This window comes from Panulirus ornatus, chromosome 13 (assembly GCF_036320965.1).
Source record: "Panulirus ornatus isolate Po-2019 chromosome 13, ASM3632096v1, whole genome shotgun sequence".
NCBI lineage: Eukaryota > Metazoa > Arthropoda > Malacostraca > Decapoda > Palinuridae > Panulirus > Panulirus ornatus.
In genome coordinates, this window is record NC_092236.1 from 10,986,186 (window position 1) to 11,007,817 (window position 21,632).

The following is a 21,632-nucleotide window of genomic DNA, read 5'->3' on the forward strand; positions in this document are numbered from 1 at the left end:
CGTTGTTGCTCCTCAGCTATCTTAACAGAATAATAGGCGTGCCACAAATCGACAGAGGCCATGAAGACACCGCTGTTAACAAGATGAATCGCCTGCTCAAAATTTTCCATCTTGAAGTGTTTGTACTCTGAAAATTTATTAAATTTTTCCAGGTTAAGGATCATCCTAATCCCACCATCCTTCTTCCGTCTTAAGAAAATAGGGGAAAGAATCTGCCCCTCCTGTCTCTGGGTCTCCTTGATAACCCACAGACTCAAAAGCTGTACAATTTCCTGGCAAACAATTTCCTTTTCCTCGACATTAAACACATACTCAACTTCTTCAGCAAATAAAGGACCCATGTTAGAAACATCAATATCTAAATGGCAATGCTGAACAATATCCAAAATATTTGGATCACTGGTAATAGCATGCCACTCATGTACAAAATAGTGAAGTCTGCCAGCTTGAAAAGGATGACTCACCTCAGTTACTGCCAGGGATTGTGACCCCGGCCTTGGGAGTTTTTTGTCTCAGGACCCTGCCGTGAGAAGGATTGCCAGTGCTCACTCCGGGGACCATGCGTGCGTTGGCCATATGGATGAAACCTGGCCATAAAACCCCTGTATGGCAGTCTCCCAGAAGAGCCCCCAAACTTGCCAGGACCAAACTTCGAGGTAGAGAGCGGTTTCCTTGGAGCAATCTTACTCCTTAAATTTTCAGACTCCTCAGTGTGCTTGGCTGAGAGTGAGACATCATCCCCAAACAGAAGACGAGTCATGGGCACCTTGTCTGAACAGAGGTGAGCATACTTGTGGTTAATTTCGCGCTTGATGATGACCCGGCGAGCCAGATTATTCTTGTGATTAGCATGACCCAGGAGTGCCAGGGCACCATTAAGCATGCCTACTTCCTGGGCAACATCTTATTGGCTAGTCTGGGTGATCTTGTCAAGCACTGTGAGTGACTTAGTCAAATTTGTGGCAGCCGTAATAATGTCTTTCCCAACATCCTTCAAACGGAAGTCTGCCTTCTTGTCATCAGTCTTCAGTGCATCTAAAACTTGCAAGTTGCAATCCACAGGGCACTAAGGCATGACAGTTATCTGGCCTCTTGGCTACAGCATCCTCCAAAATCTCCTTATACTCCTCCTCTCGCAAGCCGTGAGCAAATACATGGTTAACCATATCAGCAACATGCTGGTCAATGCCATCAGACACCTCATCCACAGGACCGTAAGCCCTGGCGCACTGCAGGAGAACACTGTCAGGCCGCCCGTCATTCTGAGAGACACAATCATCACTGGAAAGGTAATGCTCAGCTGGAGTAAAGCCCGAAAAACCCATGGGCGAGCGCGAGGGAGGCACCACCTGGCTAGAAAGGCCAATGTTTACATCGGCGGCCGCCGTGGCGTCATCAGCCCCCCGACTGGAGCCTAAGTTCCTTTCCTCCTTCTATCTCTCCACATCACCACGTAAAGCAGCCAAAGCGTCCATCACCATGTTCCAGGGCGGCGCAGATGCCTCATCCCGTGAAGTAGAAGGCAATTAATGTGTGTGCTGGGAAGCAGAGTCACCGCCATCACCAGTGACGTGACCATTGGGCCTAATATTACCGCCCTGAAGAGCCTCCCGCTGAGAAGGGCTGCTCCTGGAGCTAGTCCTATGCGAGGAGCCTTTCCTCACATGCCTGGCATGTTCAGAATTGCCCTCCTTACTTGACCTCCGTATGCTGGTGGAACTGCCCGGGACATCCGACATGGCGGCGGTGATAGCAAGGCAGCGGTGCAGGTCAGTGTGAGTCGTCAACTCCACAAGTGCATCAACAATGCACTTCCCTCCCCGCTCCTAAACGGATCACAGGGTGGTGTTGCAGCCAGCCCCAAACTGGGTCACAGGCTGTAGCAAAGCCTTTCCGCTCCAGAGGGATCTTGGGAAGAAGGCTGCCAAGCTCGCAGCTGCAGAAAACCATCTGGACGGCGTGAAGGAAGCACAGCAACTGGTGGCGTGAAGCGGCAAAGCATATCTCATAGGAAAGCGACCTCTAGCAGAGGTGTGATTTGCTGACGTAAAATCAGAGATTAGGAAGGCTAAAAGAAATTAAGGAATTGAGAAAATAGCTAACAAAGCAGAAAGCAATACCAAAGGATTTTTTCAAATGTACAGAATGAAGGTTAGGGAGAAAATTGGACCTATCAAATCACATTCTGGTAGATTAGTTGATAGAAATTGAAATGTGTAAAGTTTTAAACTTTCTTTTCATATCAGTATTCACACAGGAGGAGAATACAAATCCAGATGCTTCATGTGCCCTGTTTCAATCCATTGACAGCACGTCAACCCCTGTATACCACATCGTTCCATTTCACTCTATCCCTTGCACGCCTTTCACCCTCCTGTATGTTCGGGCCCCGATCACTCAAAATCTTTTTCACTCCATCCTTCCACCTACAATTTGGTCACCCACTCCTCCTCGTTCCCTGTACCTCTGACATATATATATATATATATATATATATATATATATATATATATATATATATATATATATATATATATATATATCCTTTTTGTCAATCTTTCCTCACTCATACTCTCCATGTGACCAAACCATTTCAATATACCCTCTTCTGCTATCTCAACCACACTCATTTTATTATCGCACATCTCTCTTCCCCTTTCATTACTAACTCAATCAAACCACCTCACACTACATATTGTCCTCATACATTTCATTTCCAGCACATCCACCATCCTCCGCACATCCTTATCTATAGCCCATGCCTTGCAACCATTTAACATTGTTGGAACCACTATTTCTTCAAACACCCATTTTTGCTCTCTGAGATGACGTTCTTGCCTTCCACACATTCTTCAACGCTCCCAGAACCTTTCCCCCCTGCCCCGCCTGTGGCTCGCTTCCACTTCCTTGGTTCCATCCCCTGTTAAATCCACTCCCAGATATCTAAAACATTTCCTCCAGTTTTTCTCCATTCAAACTTACCTCCCTATTAACTTGTCCCTCAATGCCTCTGAACCTAATAACTTTGCTCTTATTCATATTTACTCTCAGCTTTCTTCTTTCACACACTTTACCAAACTCAGTCACCAACTTCTGCAGTTTTTCACCTGCATCAGCCACCAGCACTATCTCATCAGCGAACAACAACTGACTCACTTCCCAAGCCCTCTCATCCAGAACAGACTGCATACTTACTTGCCCCTCTCCCAAACAACCCTATCCATAATTAAATCAAACAACCATGGAGACATTGTGCACCTCTGCCGCAAACCGACATTCACTGGGAACCAATTATTGGTTTGTTATATGCAATTTTTCTTTGTGCGGGGTTTTCACCAAACGTAAATCTCGCATAAAGCAAAGGTTGGGTGTACTTGAATATATTGAAGTATTTGAAATGCCAATTTGCTTGGCCATATTGTCTGTTGCCATCCACCTGCCATTCATTGTAGTACGTTAAACAATTTGGATGTTTTACTATGTAGTGACTTTCTAGGGTGCTACAGCTAGCCTGCATTTGGATTGTTTATGCACCATGTCTGTGTTTGGGTACGCACTTACAATGTTACTCCTTGAGAGTGTTCGTATGTTTTATTGTCAGAAGACTTTTTGATGACCCCTTTTTGACAAGAAATATAATAGATCTCGGCTTCTCAAACATGGACACCTATATTTTTTGTAAAGACAGATGGAGGTGCTTGACTTCAGTATCATTACCATACACCCTGATGGGTCAGTAGGTGGCTATTTGCAAACATTGTACTCTATCACATGTAATGTCTTGAGTGCACTTCAAGTTGAAGAGGATAAGTGTGATTTTGATGTTTTATTTCTCATCTCCATTGATGTTATTTGATCAGAAAACCTCACTTATAATGAATTATTGTCAATATTGATGATGTTGGCCTTAGGTGATACTTCCATCTTGCTCAGACTGCATTTTTTTTCTATTTTAGAGTTCAGTCAATCATGGCCAAGTGGGTGATTCATTATAACTACACTTGTAAGGAGGAGGAAGAATTTTGTTGGACAACAAGAGGACATACATGAACAACTACATCTTGTCAAGCATGTAAATTCTCATTCTCCACGGGCTGTCAAGGAGTATCTTCCTTACAGCTATATGCAAAAGGAATTAAACACAGGAAAGAAGAACTGGGTCTGTCATACTAACAAAGATTCCGGGTTTGACTCACGATGCATTGGTTGCACTTGTTGAATGCTGTTTCTTTTTCACTTAAAGTACAACCAATCTCTTGCACCAATTGACAGTTTGTGTAGCATGTTGTGATACATATTTCCAGAAGACAAAATAGTGAAAGACATGAATCTCAAAAGTACAAAATCTTCCCACACCATTTCATTTGGACATGTACTATATTTACATTCTCATTCATTCAGTCTTCAGAAAAGCTCCAATTTACATGTATGATGAGTCTACTTCATCTTACACCACATCTCTTACTGTAAACATCTCTGTATTGGATTTGCTACCTTAGGTATTTTTTCTTACAGATTTTGCAGTTTCACTTCAGATTGGCTAAATGTAAACATAGTTGTTCTGAGGAAGATGGACAAGTTATGCAAGGAGGAGGTAGTAATCAGATGAATGGACTCTTGTATCGTGCGTATTGTTGACAACTTTTTCAGTGCCAGGTTTATATGATGAGGATTGGAAATTTGAAGATTTCCTTGAAAATGTTTTTATTGGCTTCTGAGATAGCAGTAAAGGAATTTAAGCTTTTATTGAGGTATAGATGGTAGTCTCTGAGACTAGTTTCTGGATGTTTGGGCAATTACTATTGCTTTGTGAAAATTTTTTTGAAATCATTAACAAGAAGTATAATAATGAGTTCAATGAGTACTTGGAAGATTACTGGGGGGGCAAAAGAAAAGCTCATCTAGAATTGAAACATTGTGTCAAGAAAATTTGAAAGATTACTTTGCCTCTCTTAGCAGAAATGTTCCCTGAAATAATGGAAAAAATTAGAAATTTCTTCCACTTTTTAAAGCCAGACCATTTAGTAAAAGGTACCCGACAACAATTATGGAATTGAAACTCAAGACAGCCATTGAAATACACTAGCATGAATTCCATCATGTGGGCACTAGTGTTTATGGGCTCTTTTTAAATCCCCCTACCAATATTTTGACATTTGGATGGCTATGCATTGTCTCAGTCACTAGAGGTGCTTTCTTGAGACTATCAATTTCTAAAATTCTGAAGTGTGAAGACTTGTAAATTGAAATTTATATCATACTTTGTCGCTGTCTCCCGCTTTAGCAAGGTAGCGCAAGGAAACAGACGAAAGAGTGGCCCAACCCACCCACATACACATGTACATACGTACATGTCCACACACGCACATATACATATATGTATATACATACAGAGACATATACATATATATACATGTAAATAATTCATACTTCCTGCCTTTATTCATTCCTGTCGCCACCCCGCCACACATGAAATGACACCCCCTCCTCCAGCACGCGTGCGAGGTAGCACTAGCAAAAAGACATCAAAAACCATATTTGTTCATGCTCAATCTCTAGCTGTCATGTGTAATGCACTGAAACCACAGCTCCCTTTCCACATCCAGGCCCCACAAAACTTTCCATGGTTTACCCCGGACGCTTCACATGCCCTGGTTCAATCCATTGACAGTACGTTGACCCCGGTATACCACATTGTTCCAATTCACTCTATTCCTTGTGCGCCTTTCACCCTCCTGCATGTTCAGGACCCGATCGCTCAAAATCTTTTTCTTTCCATCCTTCCACCTCCAATTTGGTCTCCCACTTCTCCTCGTTCCCTCCATCTCTGACACATATATCCTCTTTGTCAATCTTTCCTCACTCATTCTTTCCATGTGACCAAACCTTTTCAATACACCCTCTTCTGCTGTCTCAACCACACTTTTTATTACCACCACCTCTCTTACCCTTTCATTACTGACTTGATCAAACCACTTCACACCACATATTGTCCTCAAACATCTCATTTCCAACACTTCCACCCTCCTCCACACAACCCTATCTATAGCCCACGCCTCGCAACCATATGACATTGTTCGAACCACTATTCCTTCGAACATACCCATTTTTGCTTTCCGAGTAATATTCTTGTCTTCTACTCATTCTTCAATGCTCCCAGAACCTTTGCCCGATGCCCCACCCTGTGACTCACTTCCACTTCCATGGTTACATCCGCTGTCAAGTCCACTCCCAGATATCTAAAACACTTCACTTCGTCCAGTTTTTCTCCATTCAGACTTACCTCCCAATTGACTTTTCCCTTGCTCTTATTCATATTTACTCAGCTTTCTTCTTTCACACATTTTACCAAACTCAGTCACCAGCTTCTGCAGTTTCTCACCCTGAATCAGTCACCAGCGCTGTATCATCAGCGAACAACAACAGACTCACTTCCCAAGCTCTCTCATCCACAACAGACTGCATACTTGCCCCTCTTTCCAAAACTCTTTCATTCACCTCCCTCCACCCATAAATAAATTTAACAACCATGGAGACATCACACACCCCTGCCGCAAACCTACATTCACTGAGAACCAATCACTTTCCTCTCTTCCTACACGTACACATACCATACATCCTTGATAAAAACTTTTCACTACTTCTAACAACTTGCCTCCCACACCATATATTCTTAATACCTTCCACAGAGCATCTCAATCAACTCGATCATATGCCTTCTCCAAATCCATAAATGCTAAATACAAATCCATTTGCTTTGCTACGTATTTCTCACATACATTCTTCAAAGCAAACACCTGATCCTTACATCCTCTACCACTTCTGAAACCACACTGCTTTTCCCCAATCTGATGCTCTGTACATGCTTTCACCCTCTCAATCAATACCCTCCCATATAATTTACCAGGAATACTCAGCAAACGTATATCTCTGTAATTTGAGCACTCACTCTTATCCCCTTTGCCTTTGTACAATGGCACTATACAAGCATTTTGAAGGTTTGTTGAATGTGTTTGATGATAGAGTGGCAGATATAGGGTGTTTTGGTCGAGGTGGTGTGCAAAGTGAGAGGGTTAGGGAAAATGATTTGGTAAACAGAGAAGGGGTAGTAAAAGCTTTGCGGAAGATGAAAGCCGGCAAGGCAGTAGGTTTGGATGGTATTGCAGTGGAATTTACTAAGAAAGGGGGTGACTGTATTGTTGACTGGTTGGTAAGGTTATTTAATGTATGTATGATTCATGGTGAGGTGCCTGAGGAATGCTTGCATACTTATATATATATCTCTTTTTAAACCAGGTATTCCCAGTCACCAGTCCTTTTTCAGCACACAAATCTACAGGTTCTTCGCATTTCCTTTTACAACACTGAACACCCCCTGTACACCAATTATTGCCTTGATTGCCACATTACTCGCCTTTGCATTCAAATCACCCATCACTAAAACCCAGTCTTACGCATCAAAACTGCTAACACACTCACTCAGCTGCTCCCAAAACACTTGCCTCTCATGATCTTTCTTCTCATGCCCAGGTGCATAGGCACCAATAATCACCCATCTCTCTCCATCCACTTTCAGTTTTACCCATATCAGTATAGAGTTAACTTTCTTACACTTTATTACATACTCCCACAACTCCTGTTTCAGTACTGCTACTCCTTCCTTTGGTTTTGTCCTCTCGCAAGCCCTTAACTTTACTCGCAAGACATTCCCAAACCACTCTTCCCCTTTATCCTTGAGCTTCGTTTCACTCAGAGCCAAAACAACCAGATTCCTTTCCTCAAACATACTACCTATCTCTCCTTTTTTCTCATCTTGGTTACATCCACACACATATAGACACCCCAGTCTGAGCCTTCGAGGAGGATGAGCACTCCCCGCGTGACTCCTTCTGTTTCCCCTTTTAGAAAGTTAAAATACAAGGAGGGGAGGGTTTCTAGCCCCCCGCTCCCGTACCCTTTAGTTGCATTCTATGACACGCAGGGAATGCATGGGAAGTATTCTTTCTCCCCTATCCCCAGGGAAGTTTTTATATATGTATATATTTAGGCTTTACTCCTGCACTGTTTACCACATTGTATTTTTGCTACTAAAACACTTGAATTATTCTTATGAAGGAATTGCATTCATTATTATGTGAATAGCTTTGAAATTATAATGTTAAATTGATTTTTTATACAACTTTAAAACTTGATACTGGTTGAACCTCTAAAAACTTGATACAAGTTGAACCTTTAATCTGGAGCTCTGTGGTCTGGTAACTCCCATGATCTGGCACATTTTGAATCCGCTGCCATTAGTTTGTGGATCTGCCACCGAGGCAGCGCTGTTAGTAGCATTAAGGTGTTAAAATCTGATTACACTACAGCCAAGCTAATTAACGGTCCTGTTAATTTCTTATATTCAGCTTCTTTGCCAAAAATGAAAGCCAGAAAAGTTTAAAGTTTTGGAAAACTTTGAAAGGTGCCAGGAGTACAGAATTAGACTGTGCACTTACAAAGTATTTTAAGCTCCCACATAATGATGGTGTAAGCATTTCTGGGGAGAGAATTATCGAGCAGGCCAAAGTTTTGCATAGAGAACTAAAACTAGACTATGACTGTGAATATTCACAAGGATGGTTACACAAGTTTACGTGGAGACGTGGAATTTCAGTATTAGTGTGTACATTGAAAAGCGTAGTGCTGACACGGAAGCTTGTAGTGTAAGGTCATATTAAAAGAATAAAAACTCCAATTCTCTATTAAACAACCAACAACAATATGTACAGGGTGAGAGAGAGTGTATGAACAGGCTGCCTGGCTGGGACTGATGCTCTAGCGTGGTGTAGCTGCCTTGTTGACGATATAACAACAATAGTAATGAGTCAAGCAAAGCCAACTACCAACCTATGGTCGTTTGTTACACTAACTATTGTCACAGAGCAGCAACAAAGTTTGTGGAAGAATTTGCACAGTTAGTGGCAGTGGAAAACTTAGCCCCAGAAAGAGTGTGTGATGCTGACAAATCTGCCCTGCATTGGCCTCATATACCACAAAAAACTCTTGCCCAAGATATTGCAGTCTCCATCTGGGGTACCTCTGATGTAATCTGATGTAACAATAAAAACTTTGTTTGGAAGTATTAATGGTTGTATTATTTCCTGTTTTAAACTTTGTTCTTCCTTTGATAACACAGCAATATGTATGTGGAATGAGCTGGCAAGACTAGGGGTTGGGAGTATATTTATATAGAGGGTTCCTATAGGGGTTGGTTTCTGTTTTCTGGTGTTTTTTGTGGTCCAGCAATGGCCATTTCCCAAGGTTGCCAGATTAAAGAAGCTCAACCTGTATTTACAGGGATGATAAGGAATCCTAACAGGTGGTTAGGCATTAATCTGGATTATAATTAAGATTACATATAAAGTTAGTTTTAGTAATGTCTGAGAGATTTCAGTTCAAATGAAAAGCAGTGACATGAAGAAAAATGTGTCAACACAAATGTTTATCTTAATTGTATGCATGTACCATACAGTTTTTCTAAATCCATGAATGCTGCATAAACCTTGTTCTGTAGAACACTCATCTCATGTAAATGCAAATGTGTGGTCCACATACCTTCGTTCTTTTGTAAATTCCCCAAGTTCTTCCCCAGCAAGGAGTTCTCTAATTCTTTTTATATGATCACTCCTACTGTACACTTTGCCAACTATGCAAAGGAGTTGGGACCTCCCAAAGAGCATTCCTTTAATCTTTGCCTTTTCTAAGTGTATAAATGTTCCATACTCCTTTTTCTTAAGAATTTTCTCTAGTACATGTCTAGATGCAAAAATCTGGTCTACACCTTTTGTTTTTCTTTTGAAATCTGCCAGGTTTTTCACCAGCAAGGGGTTTATTAAGCCTTTTAATGTGATCAATCATTCTCCCATCATACACTGTGCAAACTATGCTGAGGATACTTATTCTAATTCTGTTAGGTGCTTGTACTTCCTTTTCCAGTGGAACAGATTCTGCATTTATTCAGTCATGAGCCATCTGACTGTTTTTCCTTGCTTCTGTACACTTTTCATGTCAGTTCCACATTAGTTTCACCTGCAACTCACACAGCTCACCCTGGATGTTTTCAGCCAACCACAAGCCCCCTCCTGCAATTTACTAGTGGCAGTAGATACAAACAAAGCTTTGACACTTATTGAAAGTCATTTCATGTGATACAAGCAAAAGAACTAGGCTCAGTCCTCTTGATAGGGTAAATACTTTATAAACTCTTTATTAAAAAATCTTAGCATTGTATTTTGATACAGAAAATTATTATGATGTATATACTTACATGTAATAGCATTTATTATTTCTTCCCTTACAGGTGTGTAGATGCTGAAGTCAGCGTGCTAAAACATCACTTGATGCTGTCTCTGTTGACTTAGCTTAAGATGAATGATGACAATAAGAACAAGAATTAGGTAAAGTTTTTAATGTGGTACTCTACTGAGAAATCTAGAGGTAAATTCAGGTTTCCAGAGTTGGAAGGATATAATCTGGTAGTGTTTCATAAACTTGGAGTTGTATCAGTGGATGTGAATTTACTTCATCCCACCACTTACATCCCTTTCTAATCTGCCCACCTCCCACATGGTGGGCAGATATATAATTTTTTTTCATACTTGATTGCCATTTCCCTTTTTGATTAATTTATTCATAATGGCCCAGGACCCCTCTTCCAGGAGTTTCAGGGCTGGACTACTTTCAGTTGAAAGGAAGTAATGGACTCCTTTGGAATGAGTAGTTCTCCCAGTGGTACAGCTTCACCTAAGATGACTTTTCACTCACAGTGTACCTTCACGCAAGTGGTATACAGTAATATATAAACAGTCTACCAGAAGTTAAGGCATGAGAGTGGTCAATTTAACTTATTATGGAAATTGTTTCATGTCATTTTTAGAGACCCTAGTGAGCATAATACTTATACTTAACATTAAGTTATGCATGGACAGGGTGAATCATATTTGGCAGTAATGTGATAATGCACCATATCCATCAGTTTGTGTCAACCAGTCATGGGGCTTGGGTCTGTCTCTGTATGTTGGGTATTATTTCTCCGTATTTGTCTGCAATTACTTTGCACTTGTGCCATCCTATTATATAAGCCTAGGAGAGTTGCAATGAAAGAGGACATTGCAGCACTGGAAGCTTTATACAAAGAAGAGCATAAGTTGAAGTATATCGCAACACGAACATGTCTGCTGGTAAAGTGTCCAAAGGTTGGTGAAGCAGAGTAAGGATTTAGGAGAGTCCGTTTTGTCACTACCTCCTCCCAGGTTTGGAAGACCAAGATGAACATCTCTTAGGACCTATAAAGCAATTGCAAGACAAGGGCCCCATCCCTGACTGCACATGAAATGAAGAACAGCCCTAACTTTCTCAAACAGGTCTCGCTCAGGAGTGTTCAATAGTTACTTCATAATGACTTGGGATTTCATGCCCGACATAACTCTACAATCTCCCACTCAGATGAATAAATGAGTGAAATTTGCTAGAAATACAGTATTTGGGAATGGAAAACATGGAGAATCATGTCATGGAGTGACGAGTCAACGTTTACTGTGTCTGGAAACACCTGAGGGAGGGTGTACAGGTATACAAGCCACCCCAGTCGGACCCACACCTGTCACAAGGTTTGGGGCTTTTCAGCAACTGTGGTGTTGGTGATTTGATAATCTTACCCAAGAATATGCAAGTGAATCAGATAGTGTATTGTTTGTAAATTTGCTCATTGGCCGTTTACCTGATTCAGTGCAAAGGCAAAAATATGCTGGATGTGACTCCCTGCCACACTGCTAGGCCTATTGCATAGTTGCTGAATGATAGTGTGGTGAATTATTTCAAGAAGTGGCCAGGAAATGGCTCTAATCTAAACCCATCTGAAAACCTGAGGTCCATTGTGAAGCAACAACAACTGTACCAAAGCTTGAGGCAGCTGTGGGGTAGTTTTCCCCATAACTACTCAATAATCTTGCTGACAGCATTCCCAACAGGCTACAGGTCTGCATCACGAGGAAGGAAATGTAATAGATTATGTGCATTTTCTTCCACACATGAGAGAGGGAAGAATTTTGCACTTTGTAAAGGTGTTTCTACTACCATAACAAAATTTTCTTTCCTGTCAATTTATATGTATGTGTAAATGTTAATGCTGCAGTACTTGTCTAAATTATACCAAGTATAATAGTATAAAAGCCAAATTTATCCCTGGGGATAGGGGAGAAAGAAACTTCCCATGTATTCCCTGTGTGTCGTAGAAGGCGACTAAAAGGGGATGGAGCGGGAGGCTGGAAATCCTCCCCTCTCGTTTTTAACTTTCCAAAAGAAGGAATAGAGAAGGGGGCCAAGTGAGGATATTCCCTCCAAGGTTCAGTCCTCTGTTCTTAACGCTACCTCACTAATGCGTGAAATAGCGAATTGTATGAAAAAAAAGGCCAAATTATAGTTTGTCCATCAGTGTATGACAGAAAAAATTATTACGTAGTGGGTGGCATGGCTGTCCACAGTTTCTTGTAATAATGGTGATGCAGCAGTTTTTCATGGATTTTGCCTTTCAAAATTTACTTTTGTATTATTTATTGTCCTGTAAGAGTAAGACCATTTTTCTTTATTTTTTCGAAAGTATACAGAGTAAAGATAGTTGTGAGCTGTAAGGGTAAATCTTTTAAGTAAACCTTACCTGGAAATGTATTGAAAAGGCACCAAACTAAAATACATGGTTGACCTGCACTGTTTTGCACACTGAATATAAAATGTATTAGGAGTAACACCAAAACCTTTAAATAAAAGGTTAACACTTGTTTGAAGTAAATACCAGATTGACCTAAAATTGATAATGATGGCACTGTTGTGGTTTCAGATGACATCATTATTTTGAAATTAGCAAGATACACAGTGAAATAGTTGAAATCTTGGTTCTGGTATCACTATTACTTCCTGAGAACATCACCTTACATTTATTGGTATTTACTTTAAGTTCCTGCATTTATACCTCTTGTTAAAGTCATTTCACCTCCTTTAATATCTATCTTGTGTTTCTGAACAAAGCTGAATCCTCAAAGCGATAGTACAGACAGTGATTTAGATTTGAGTGAAACATTAATATGGATGGTATTTCGTTGATGCCAAAAGCCTAAGCACTCCAAAATCTTGTCACTCTCATTAATACCGACCAAATTTTTTCAAATTTGTTGAGTGAAGTAGGTAAGGAAAGGTGCAAATATTGTTGGGAAAACAGCTAGAAAATGTATGGCCAAAGAAAAATGTTTAAGTTGCGAGTCAGATCAAGTTCCAAGTTACACATTTTTATAAGGGGCTTAACTTTTGCAGATTTGAAATTAATGATTGATTTCATAGCCAAATCTTTAGATGCTCAGAAACGGTAATCTAAAGTTTCAAGTATTTGATGTAGGCTTCAGTTTAACAAGGTTATATTGCAGTTTAGCATGACTTCAGACAATTGATGACATTTGGCAAAGTAGTTGCTAAATGTGTGCTATGCTGTGCAGGTAACAAAAAAAAGTATCAAGTTCTGTAGTGGAAGGTGGCACTCCTCTCTCTTCCTGCTTAAAAGCACTTATAGTCACCCACCCTTCATTGGTTGTTATTCTAACCCATATCAGTCTCGTCGATCATTCTCCATTAGAACTTGCAACTCTTCCTTCTCTTGTCCTCATGTCTTTATCTTCCAATCATTTTCAAAAACATACTACCGTATCCTCCCTTTCACCTTGGCTCAGAACATCCTGGTTTCCCTCATGTAACATGGCACTTCTTGCTTCCTTTTTTTTCTGGTTACACAAACAGTGCACATCCAGTCACCCAAGTCAGCATTTGAGGAACAATTCCTTTTATAGCTCCTTGTTCACCTTTTAGAAAGTTATGAAAGGTTGGAGTTTCCAGTCAATTAGTCGTCTTTTACAATGTACAGGCAATATATAAGTATGCCTTCTGCATTTTTTAACTGTGAAGCTACAGAACATTTTTAGTTATTACTACTAATTTGTAAGAATACTGCAAACAAAAGAAATGGAGGTACTTTATTTATTACATACAGATATACAGTATTTATAATTAATAACATAGCTTAAAACATGTTAAAATGAGAATTAATAAGGTATTTCCTATAAGCACAGCAAACTCATTATCCTAATGACTGCAAAATTCTGATAAATATATACAGTGTATTATTTTTACTGTACCAGCATCCTTGACTTGTGGTGCTTTTAGCATAGTACAGAATGGCACTCAAACCTTGAAGTGGAACTTGGTTGAAAAGCAAGAGCAGAAATAGAAGTGTCTGAATGCATAGTATCACCATTTTGTATATTGAATTAGTTTTTTTCATGAAATGTTATATGTATCTCGGGCAACTACGTTGAAGTTAGATACATTGATGCAGAAAATTTTAATCCCAAATTTTCTGCATCATTTGGAAAACCTTTATGACAGATTTTTTTTTTTTTTTCAGTGTTCCGGGTTACAGTTGGCATTTTGGTTATGGTGATTAATTCCAGGATTATTTCTGATAAATACCTAATATTTACAGTGTGATCACCATTAAATAACCTGCCACAACTAATAAAACAAAGCACTATGGACTCAGCGTGAAGCCTTATCGTCAATGGACTGGCTAATTATCTTTTTCCTTTGTTTTTTTATCTGTTGTTTAAGGGTATTGGTTCCTAGATTCCTATCAACACCAACAGCTTCCTCCTCTGACTCTGTAACAAAGAAAAATATAAATTAGTGTATGTATATATATATATCTGGGAGTGGATTTAGCAGCGGATGGAGATTCCAAAAAGGTAATACAAAATCCACTGCCTTCAGTGTTTAAAGCTCATACCCATAAATAACTGTCCCTACTAGTAGGCCCCCAGTTAGTATTCTTATAGGTGATAATAACAGCCACATATCACCCTTCATAATGAAATCAAACCTTAAAATAGCAGTCTTAACAACAGAAAACCTATAAATGTACTCGTCAATTCATAAATGAAATAATGCTCAACTGGAAATTGTTTTTTCTGTTACAGAAGCAATAAAGAAATGTTCATATGTTTCATGAAAGGTTCACTACACTTCTAGGAATGATAATAATGGAAGGTCTTAACTTTGAAAACAATAAAGGTACTGAAATTCAGAAAAAACTGAAAGGTGGATTATTAAGAACTTGGACAATGATTAAAAGACTACTGATGATATTCAAATCACTCATGCACTCCTAATGAGAAATACTATGTGAAAAAATCAGTTAGAAGCCTGAACAATTCCAGTGCTGGACAAAGTTCACAGATCCTTTGCTGCCTGTATCTAATCAATGAAATAACTGACAAAAGTGATTTCAGAATTCTGTCTCCTTGTGATAATCTGGCCACTTGTGTAGGTGTTTGTGATTTTTTTTTTAACTATTGTCTAGTGACTATAGCAGGTCAATCAACAACTAATGTCAGTAGAGTTGTATGTTATATCCTATAAATAGCTTTTTGGATATAGATATTCAGACCATATATCTTAAAAGACTTTGCTATGTTGTAAGAATCCTCTGCTTACTCTAAAGACTTGACTTACCTGAGTCTGTCTGGTAACCTGATTTATCATACTCCTCTAGAAATTCAAAGTTCTTTTCTATCTTCTCTACTTTGGAACTTCGATCACTTTCTACCTTATCCCTTTGTCTTGCCAAAATCTGTCGCAGTTCAGAAGATCTTGCAGTTTTGTACTGTAAAGAATATAGGTGGTAAATACAATGCTGGTTAAAAAGGATCCATTGCCCCTATGTTCTCTAAATTATCAATATACTTTTCTAGTCCTGCACTATATTATTTCCTAAATCATGAGTTTCAGTTTATACTTGAACAACTCTTGAGGTAAAGCTGTAAATGAAAAGATATTCTATAATGTGGTGGGACAGCTTATACTAAGTACCAATACTATGCCATGTATAAATTTAATACACTGGTTGTAACCTAATACTTAAATGGTTTCCCAATAGGTTTTTCAACCAGTACCATGGGGCACACTATAAGTTTACAATATTGGTTTTCCAATAGGTTTTTAAACCAGTACTATGGGGCTCACTATAAGTTTACGATATTTATTTATTTATTTATTTTGCTTTGTCGCTGTCTCCCGCATTTGCGAGGTAGCGCAAGGAAACAGACGAAAGAAATGGCCCAACCCACCCCCATACACATGTATATACATACATGTCCACACACGCAAATATACATACCTATACATCTCAATGTACACATATATATATATACACACAGACACATACATACACATACATACAAATACCCATGCACACAATTCACACTGTCTGCCTTTATTCATTGTAGTTTACAATATAAGTATTGAAAAAAAAATATTCATAGAAATATAAGAAATGCAGACATGCCTGAGTAATCTGTTAGAATGGGCAGTATGACAAAGCATCATCTAACTTGAAACTACTAAAAAAAAAATCCAATCCTATACCTGTAGTGGTATGTTTCCAAATTACTTGCCAAGTCTAACAAAAGCAATTATCATGCTGTGAAAAATCCAATCCTATACCTGTAGTGGTATGTTTCCAAATTACATTAGTAATTCAAATTACTTGCAAAGTCTAACAATTAAGTGCAATTATCATGCTGTGTTGGCAGTAACCCCTTCTCCTGGCAGCACTCTTCCACCACACCAAAGCAGTCATATTCAATACATTCAGAAAAGAAACAAATTCAAATGAACAGCTATTCTCAGCACAACATGCTTCTAATGTGAGACTGTTTTTCACATTTTAATGACCACTGCTCATACTAATGTTTTTATTGATTAATGAAATGATAAGTACATCAACATCAGAGTGAGAGACTGGCAATTCTATATTGTGCTGAACAAAGTTCCTAAACTTTAGAAATCAATCTAATGATGTACACTACTTATTCCTAACCAGTTGTAACCACTACCACTGACAAACTGTAAGGACGATAAAATAGCCTCAGAATGTTTCCAACAGATACTTGGGTCTAGTGTTTAAGAACTTGCAATGTTCAAAGATTACCTAACTGCTCTCCTATAACAATGCTTTTTCACATGTCGACAATCAAGATGAGAATAATTAGTGTTCCCTGTTTCTACAAAACATTTGCATCATGAAAAGGAGCTTTCATTTAAGCAACTGATTTCTCAACAAAAGATTTATAACGAAGCATTTTTTTTTCTTTAATGAGACGAGCAGATAAAAAATAGTCAGTATACCTAACTTCATGCACTGGAATCAGAGGTAATTAAGATGGGGTTCCTACCTGACTCATAACTGACCATGTTTGTTAACAAAAACCTGAGATTCATTAATTTTTTTTAACTAGCTAAAGATGACTACCTTGACTTCCTCTGGCTGGACTCTATGACTTGGGTTACTGAGTTCATAAATGATAGCTAGTTTGTTCAATACCTAAACAAACAGATCACCCTGCAGAAGCCTCAGCAGCCGTGTTTAAGACAAATTATTAGGCATCATTATACCACCAACAGATACCTAAGGTACATACGTAAAGATGTACAATGTGCACGTGATCTAGTATATGCATACACCCACTAAGAAAATGAAACACAATAAGCTCCAAAGTGCACTTTATGGTGTAATGATCACATCATCAGGGGAGATACAAAAATGAGATAGATATAGAACAGTCAGTTGATATACAAGGAAGAGAAGTAGCTAAGATGCCATAGTAAACGAACATTACCATGGTGTCGTAGCTACTTTGCTTCCTTGATTTTCAACTAACGGTCCTTTGTCTTCTCTCTCATTCTTGTACCTCATGATGTGATCACTACACGAAAGTGCACCTGGGAACTTATCATGCCATGTTATAACAATAAGTTACTCAGCCTCATACCAAGTTAGAAAAGCTATGTTATCTTCTACAGCCTAAACTTTGTACCTTGTGTTAATTATTTTCATGCTAAATCAGAATGATGTTATTCATCATAGTAAATGCACAGTTTTTATTAATATTCATTTATAAAGAAATCTACTTGTGCTATAGATGAAAATCATTTATCTGTGAATGACAAAATTATAACTGTTTACATAACTAAATTTACCTGCACCTTGGATGCTATCAGCTTTTTGTTATAGAATTATGAATCTAGAATCAAAATATAAAAATATCAGTCATATTTATGGTGTACACAATCAGCCACAGTGGGATGTACCAGTTCCATGGCTATGAATAAGTATGGCAATCTATAGCAACTGCAATCCAATAAATAGTACAAGAAAAATGGAAATGTGCAATGCAAATTACAATTTTGTTTTTACCCCTTAAGCTTCCATAATTCTTATTTGCTGCATCCTAAGTCAGAATTATCAATCTTCATTTGGTTCCTTGGAAACAATTCAGTCATGATAACCAAATCAATAACAATATTCCCTAAACTTTACGTCAGTCTTTCAACAGGCATGGAATAAATGAATTTTTCACCAAATAATTAGCAAACCTCACCCCTGACACATTGCGTTGAACAGTTATCTGAGAAAACAGACGAGCGCCCTCTGCTGGCCCACAATACTCTTCCAGCTGTTTTCTCCCAAGAGCGAATATCTTCTCACCATTTACTCCTTCAAATTGCTTCATGATCCTGCAAAGAATTCACCACATTTATTATACTTTGTATCAAAACATTTGGCCAGTACAGTTTGTATAATTCATATATAAAAAAATGAAAAAATATTTATTCTCTATCTATCATTCCTCACCAATACTTTGGTTTTTTATGTGAAAAATTGTCAAAGAAACCTCCACACTTTTTAAACATTATTATTTCTTATTAAAGCAGCTACTTCACCCAAATTATAAAAAAATCAACTCTGAATTCTTTTGCATCTGAAGACATGAAGAAAGTTAATGAAAACATTCCCAATGTGATGTCATTTTCAAAGCAGGAGAATGGCTTACATAATATAAGATACACATATTTTAGTCATGTGTTATTCCCCATAAATGCCCACACATGCACATATACATAATTATACATTTCAACATACATTATATATATATATATATATATATATATATATATATATATTAAAAAAGGGGGTGACTGTATTGTTGACTGGTTGGTAAGGTTATTTAATGTATGTATGACTCATGGTGAGGTGCCTGAGGATTGGCGGAATGCGTGCATAGTGCCATTGTACAAAGGCAAAGGGGATAAGAGTGAGTGCTCAAATTACAGAGGTATAAGTTTATTGAGTATTCCTGGTAAATTATATGGGAGGGTATTGATTGAGAGGGTGAAGGCATGTACAGAGCATCAGATTGGGGAAGAGCATTGTGGTTTCAGAAGTGGTAGAGGATGTGTGGATCAGGTGTTTGCTTTGAAGAATGTATGTGAGAAATACTTAGAAAAGCAAATGGATTTGTATGTAGCATTTATGGATCTGGAGAAGGCATATGATAGAGTTGATAGAGATGCTCTGTGGAAGGTATTAAGAATATATGGTGTGGGAGGAAAGTTGTTAGAAGCAGTGAAAAGTTTTTATCGAGGATGTAAGGCATGTGTACGTGTAGGAAGAGAGGAAAGTGATTGGTTCTCAGTGAATGTAGGTTTGCGGCAGGGGTGTGTGATGTCTCCATGGTTGTTTAATTTGTTTATGGATGGGGTTGTTAGGGAGGTAAATGCAAGAGTTTTGGAAAGAGGGGCAAGTATGAAGTCTGTTGGGGATGAGAGAGCTTGGGAAGTGAGTCAGTTGTTGTTCGCTGATGATACAGCGCTGGTGGCTGATTCATGTGAGAAACTGCAGAAGCTGGAGACTGAGTTTGGTAAAGTGTGTGGAAGAAGAAAGTTAAGAGTAAATGTGAATAAGAGCAAGGTTATTAGGTACAGTAGGGTTGAGGGTCAAGTCAATTGGGAGGTGAGTTTGAATGGAGAAAAACTGGAGGAAGTGAAGTGTTTTAGATATCTGGGAGTGGATCTGGCAGCGGATGGAACCATGGAAGCGGAAGTGGATCATAGGGTGGGGGAGGGGGCGAAAATTCTGGGGGCCTTGAAGAATGTGTGGAAGTCGAGAACATTATCTCGGAAAGCAAAAATGGGTATGTTTGAAGGAATAGTGGTTCCAACAATGTTGTATGGTTGCGAGGCGTGGGCTATGGATAGAGTTGTGCGCAGGAGGATGGATGTGCTGGAAATGAGATGTTTGAGGACAATGTGTGGTGTGAGGTGGTTTGATCGAGTGAGTAACGTAAGGGTGAGAGAGATGTGTGGAAATAAAAAGAGCGTGGTTGAGAGAGCAGAAGAGGGTGTTTTGAAGTGGTTTGGGCACATGGAGAGGATGAGTGAGGAAAGATTGACCAAGAGGATATATGTGTCGGAGGTGGAGGGAACAAGGAGAAGAGGGAGACCAAATTGGAGGTGGAAAGATGGAGTGAAAAAGATTTTGTGTGATCGGGGCCTGAACATGCAGGAGGGTGAAAGGAGGGCAAGGAATAGAGTGAATTGGAGCGAGGTGGTATACCGGGGTTGACATGCTGTCAGTGGATTGAATCAAGGCATGTGATGCGTCTGGGGTAAGCCATGGAAAGCTGTGTGGGTATGTATATTTGCGTGTGTGGACGTATGTATATACATGTGTATAGGGGGGGTTGGGCCATTTCTTTCGTCTGTTTCCTTGCGCTACCTCGCAAACGCGGGAGACAGCGACAAAGTATAATAAAAAAAAAAATATATATATATATATATCTAATAACCTTGCTCTTATTCACATTTACTCTTAACTTTCTTCTTCCACACACTTTACCAAACTCAGTCACCAGCTTCTGCAGTTTCTCACATGAATCAGCCACCAGCGCTGTATCATCAGCGAACAACAACTGACTCACTTCCCAAGCTCTCTCATCCCCAACAGACTTCATACTTGCCCCTCTTTCCAAAACTCTTGCATTTACCTCCCTAACAACCCCATCCATAAACAAATTAAACAACCATGGAGGCATCACACACCCCTGCCGCAAACCTACATTCACTGAGAACCAATCACTTTCCTCTCTTCCTACACGTACACATGCCTTACATCCTCGATAAAAACTTTTCACTGCTTCTAACAACTTTCCTCCCACACCATATATTCTTAATACCTTCCACAGAGCATCTCTATCAACTCTATCATATGCCTTCTCCAGATCCATAAATGCTACATACAAATCCATTTGCTTTTCTAAGTATTTCTCACATACATTCTTCAAAGCAAACACCTGATCCACACATCCTCTACCACTTCTGAAACCACACTGCTCTTCCCCAATCTGATGTAGGGTTGAGGGTCAAGTCAATTGGGAGGTGAGTTTGAATGGAGAAAAACTGGAGGAAGTGAAGTGTTTTAGATATCTGGGAGTGGATCTGGCAGCGGATGGAACCATGGAAGCGGAAGTGGATCATAGGGTGGGGGAGGGGGCGAAAATTCTGGGGGCCTTGAAGAATGTGTGGAAGTCGAGAACATTATCTCGGAAAGCAAAAATGGGTATGTTTGAAGGAATAGTGGTTCCAACAATGTTGTATGGTTGCGAGGCGTGGGCTATGGATAGAGTTGTGCGCAGGAGGATGGATGTGCTGGAAATGAG

The 21,632-nt window shown here is 39.3% G+C and overlaps 2 protein-coding genes and 1 pseudogene across 20 annotated transcripts in view; 1 reads left to right on the forward strand and 2 right to left on the reverse strand.

The window, feature by feature from the left end:
* Positions 1-14,723, forward strand: part of GatB (glutamyl-tRNA(Gln) amidotransferase subunit B, mitochondrial) — a 53,952-nt gene extending 39,229 nt beyond the window's left edge. For 5 of the 7 annotated variants that reach the window (XM_071668584.1, XM_071668580.1, XM_071668583.1 and 2 more), the window contains exon 16: positions 3,957-9,125. In XM_071668584.1, coding sequence (XP_071524685.1) covers positions 3,957-3,995 — 39 coding nt within the window. In that variant the 3' untranslated portion in view covers positions 3,996-9,125. Of the gene's footprint in view, positions 1-3,956; positions 9,126-10,339 lie in introns of those variants that run through there. The other 2 variants (XM_071668585.1, XM_071668586.1) reach the window with 1 other exon arrangement.
* Positions 470-2,515, reverse strand: LOC139752649 (uncharacterized; annotated as a pseudogene).
* The window catches only part of LOC139752738 (epidermal growth factor receptor kinase substrate 8-like), a 202,179-nt gene continuing 194,588 nt past the window's right edge, over positions 14,042-21,632 (reverse strand). For all 13 annotated transcript variants that reach the window (XM_071668598.1, XM_071668593.1, XM_071668591.1 and 10 more), the window contains 3 exons: positions 18,516-18,651; positions 15,589-15,739; positions 14,042-14,738 (listed from right to left, as the gene is read on the reverse strand). In XM_071668598.1, the coding sequence (XP_071524699.1) occupies positions 14,617-14,738; positions 15,589-15,739; positions 18,516-18,651 (409 nt within the window). In that variant the 3' untranslated portion in view covers positions 14,042-14,616. The remainder of the gene's footprint in view (positions 14,739-15,588; positions 15,740-18,515; positions 18,652-21,632) is intronic.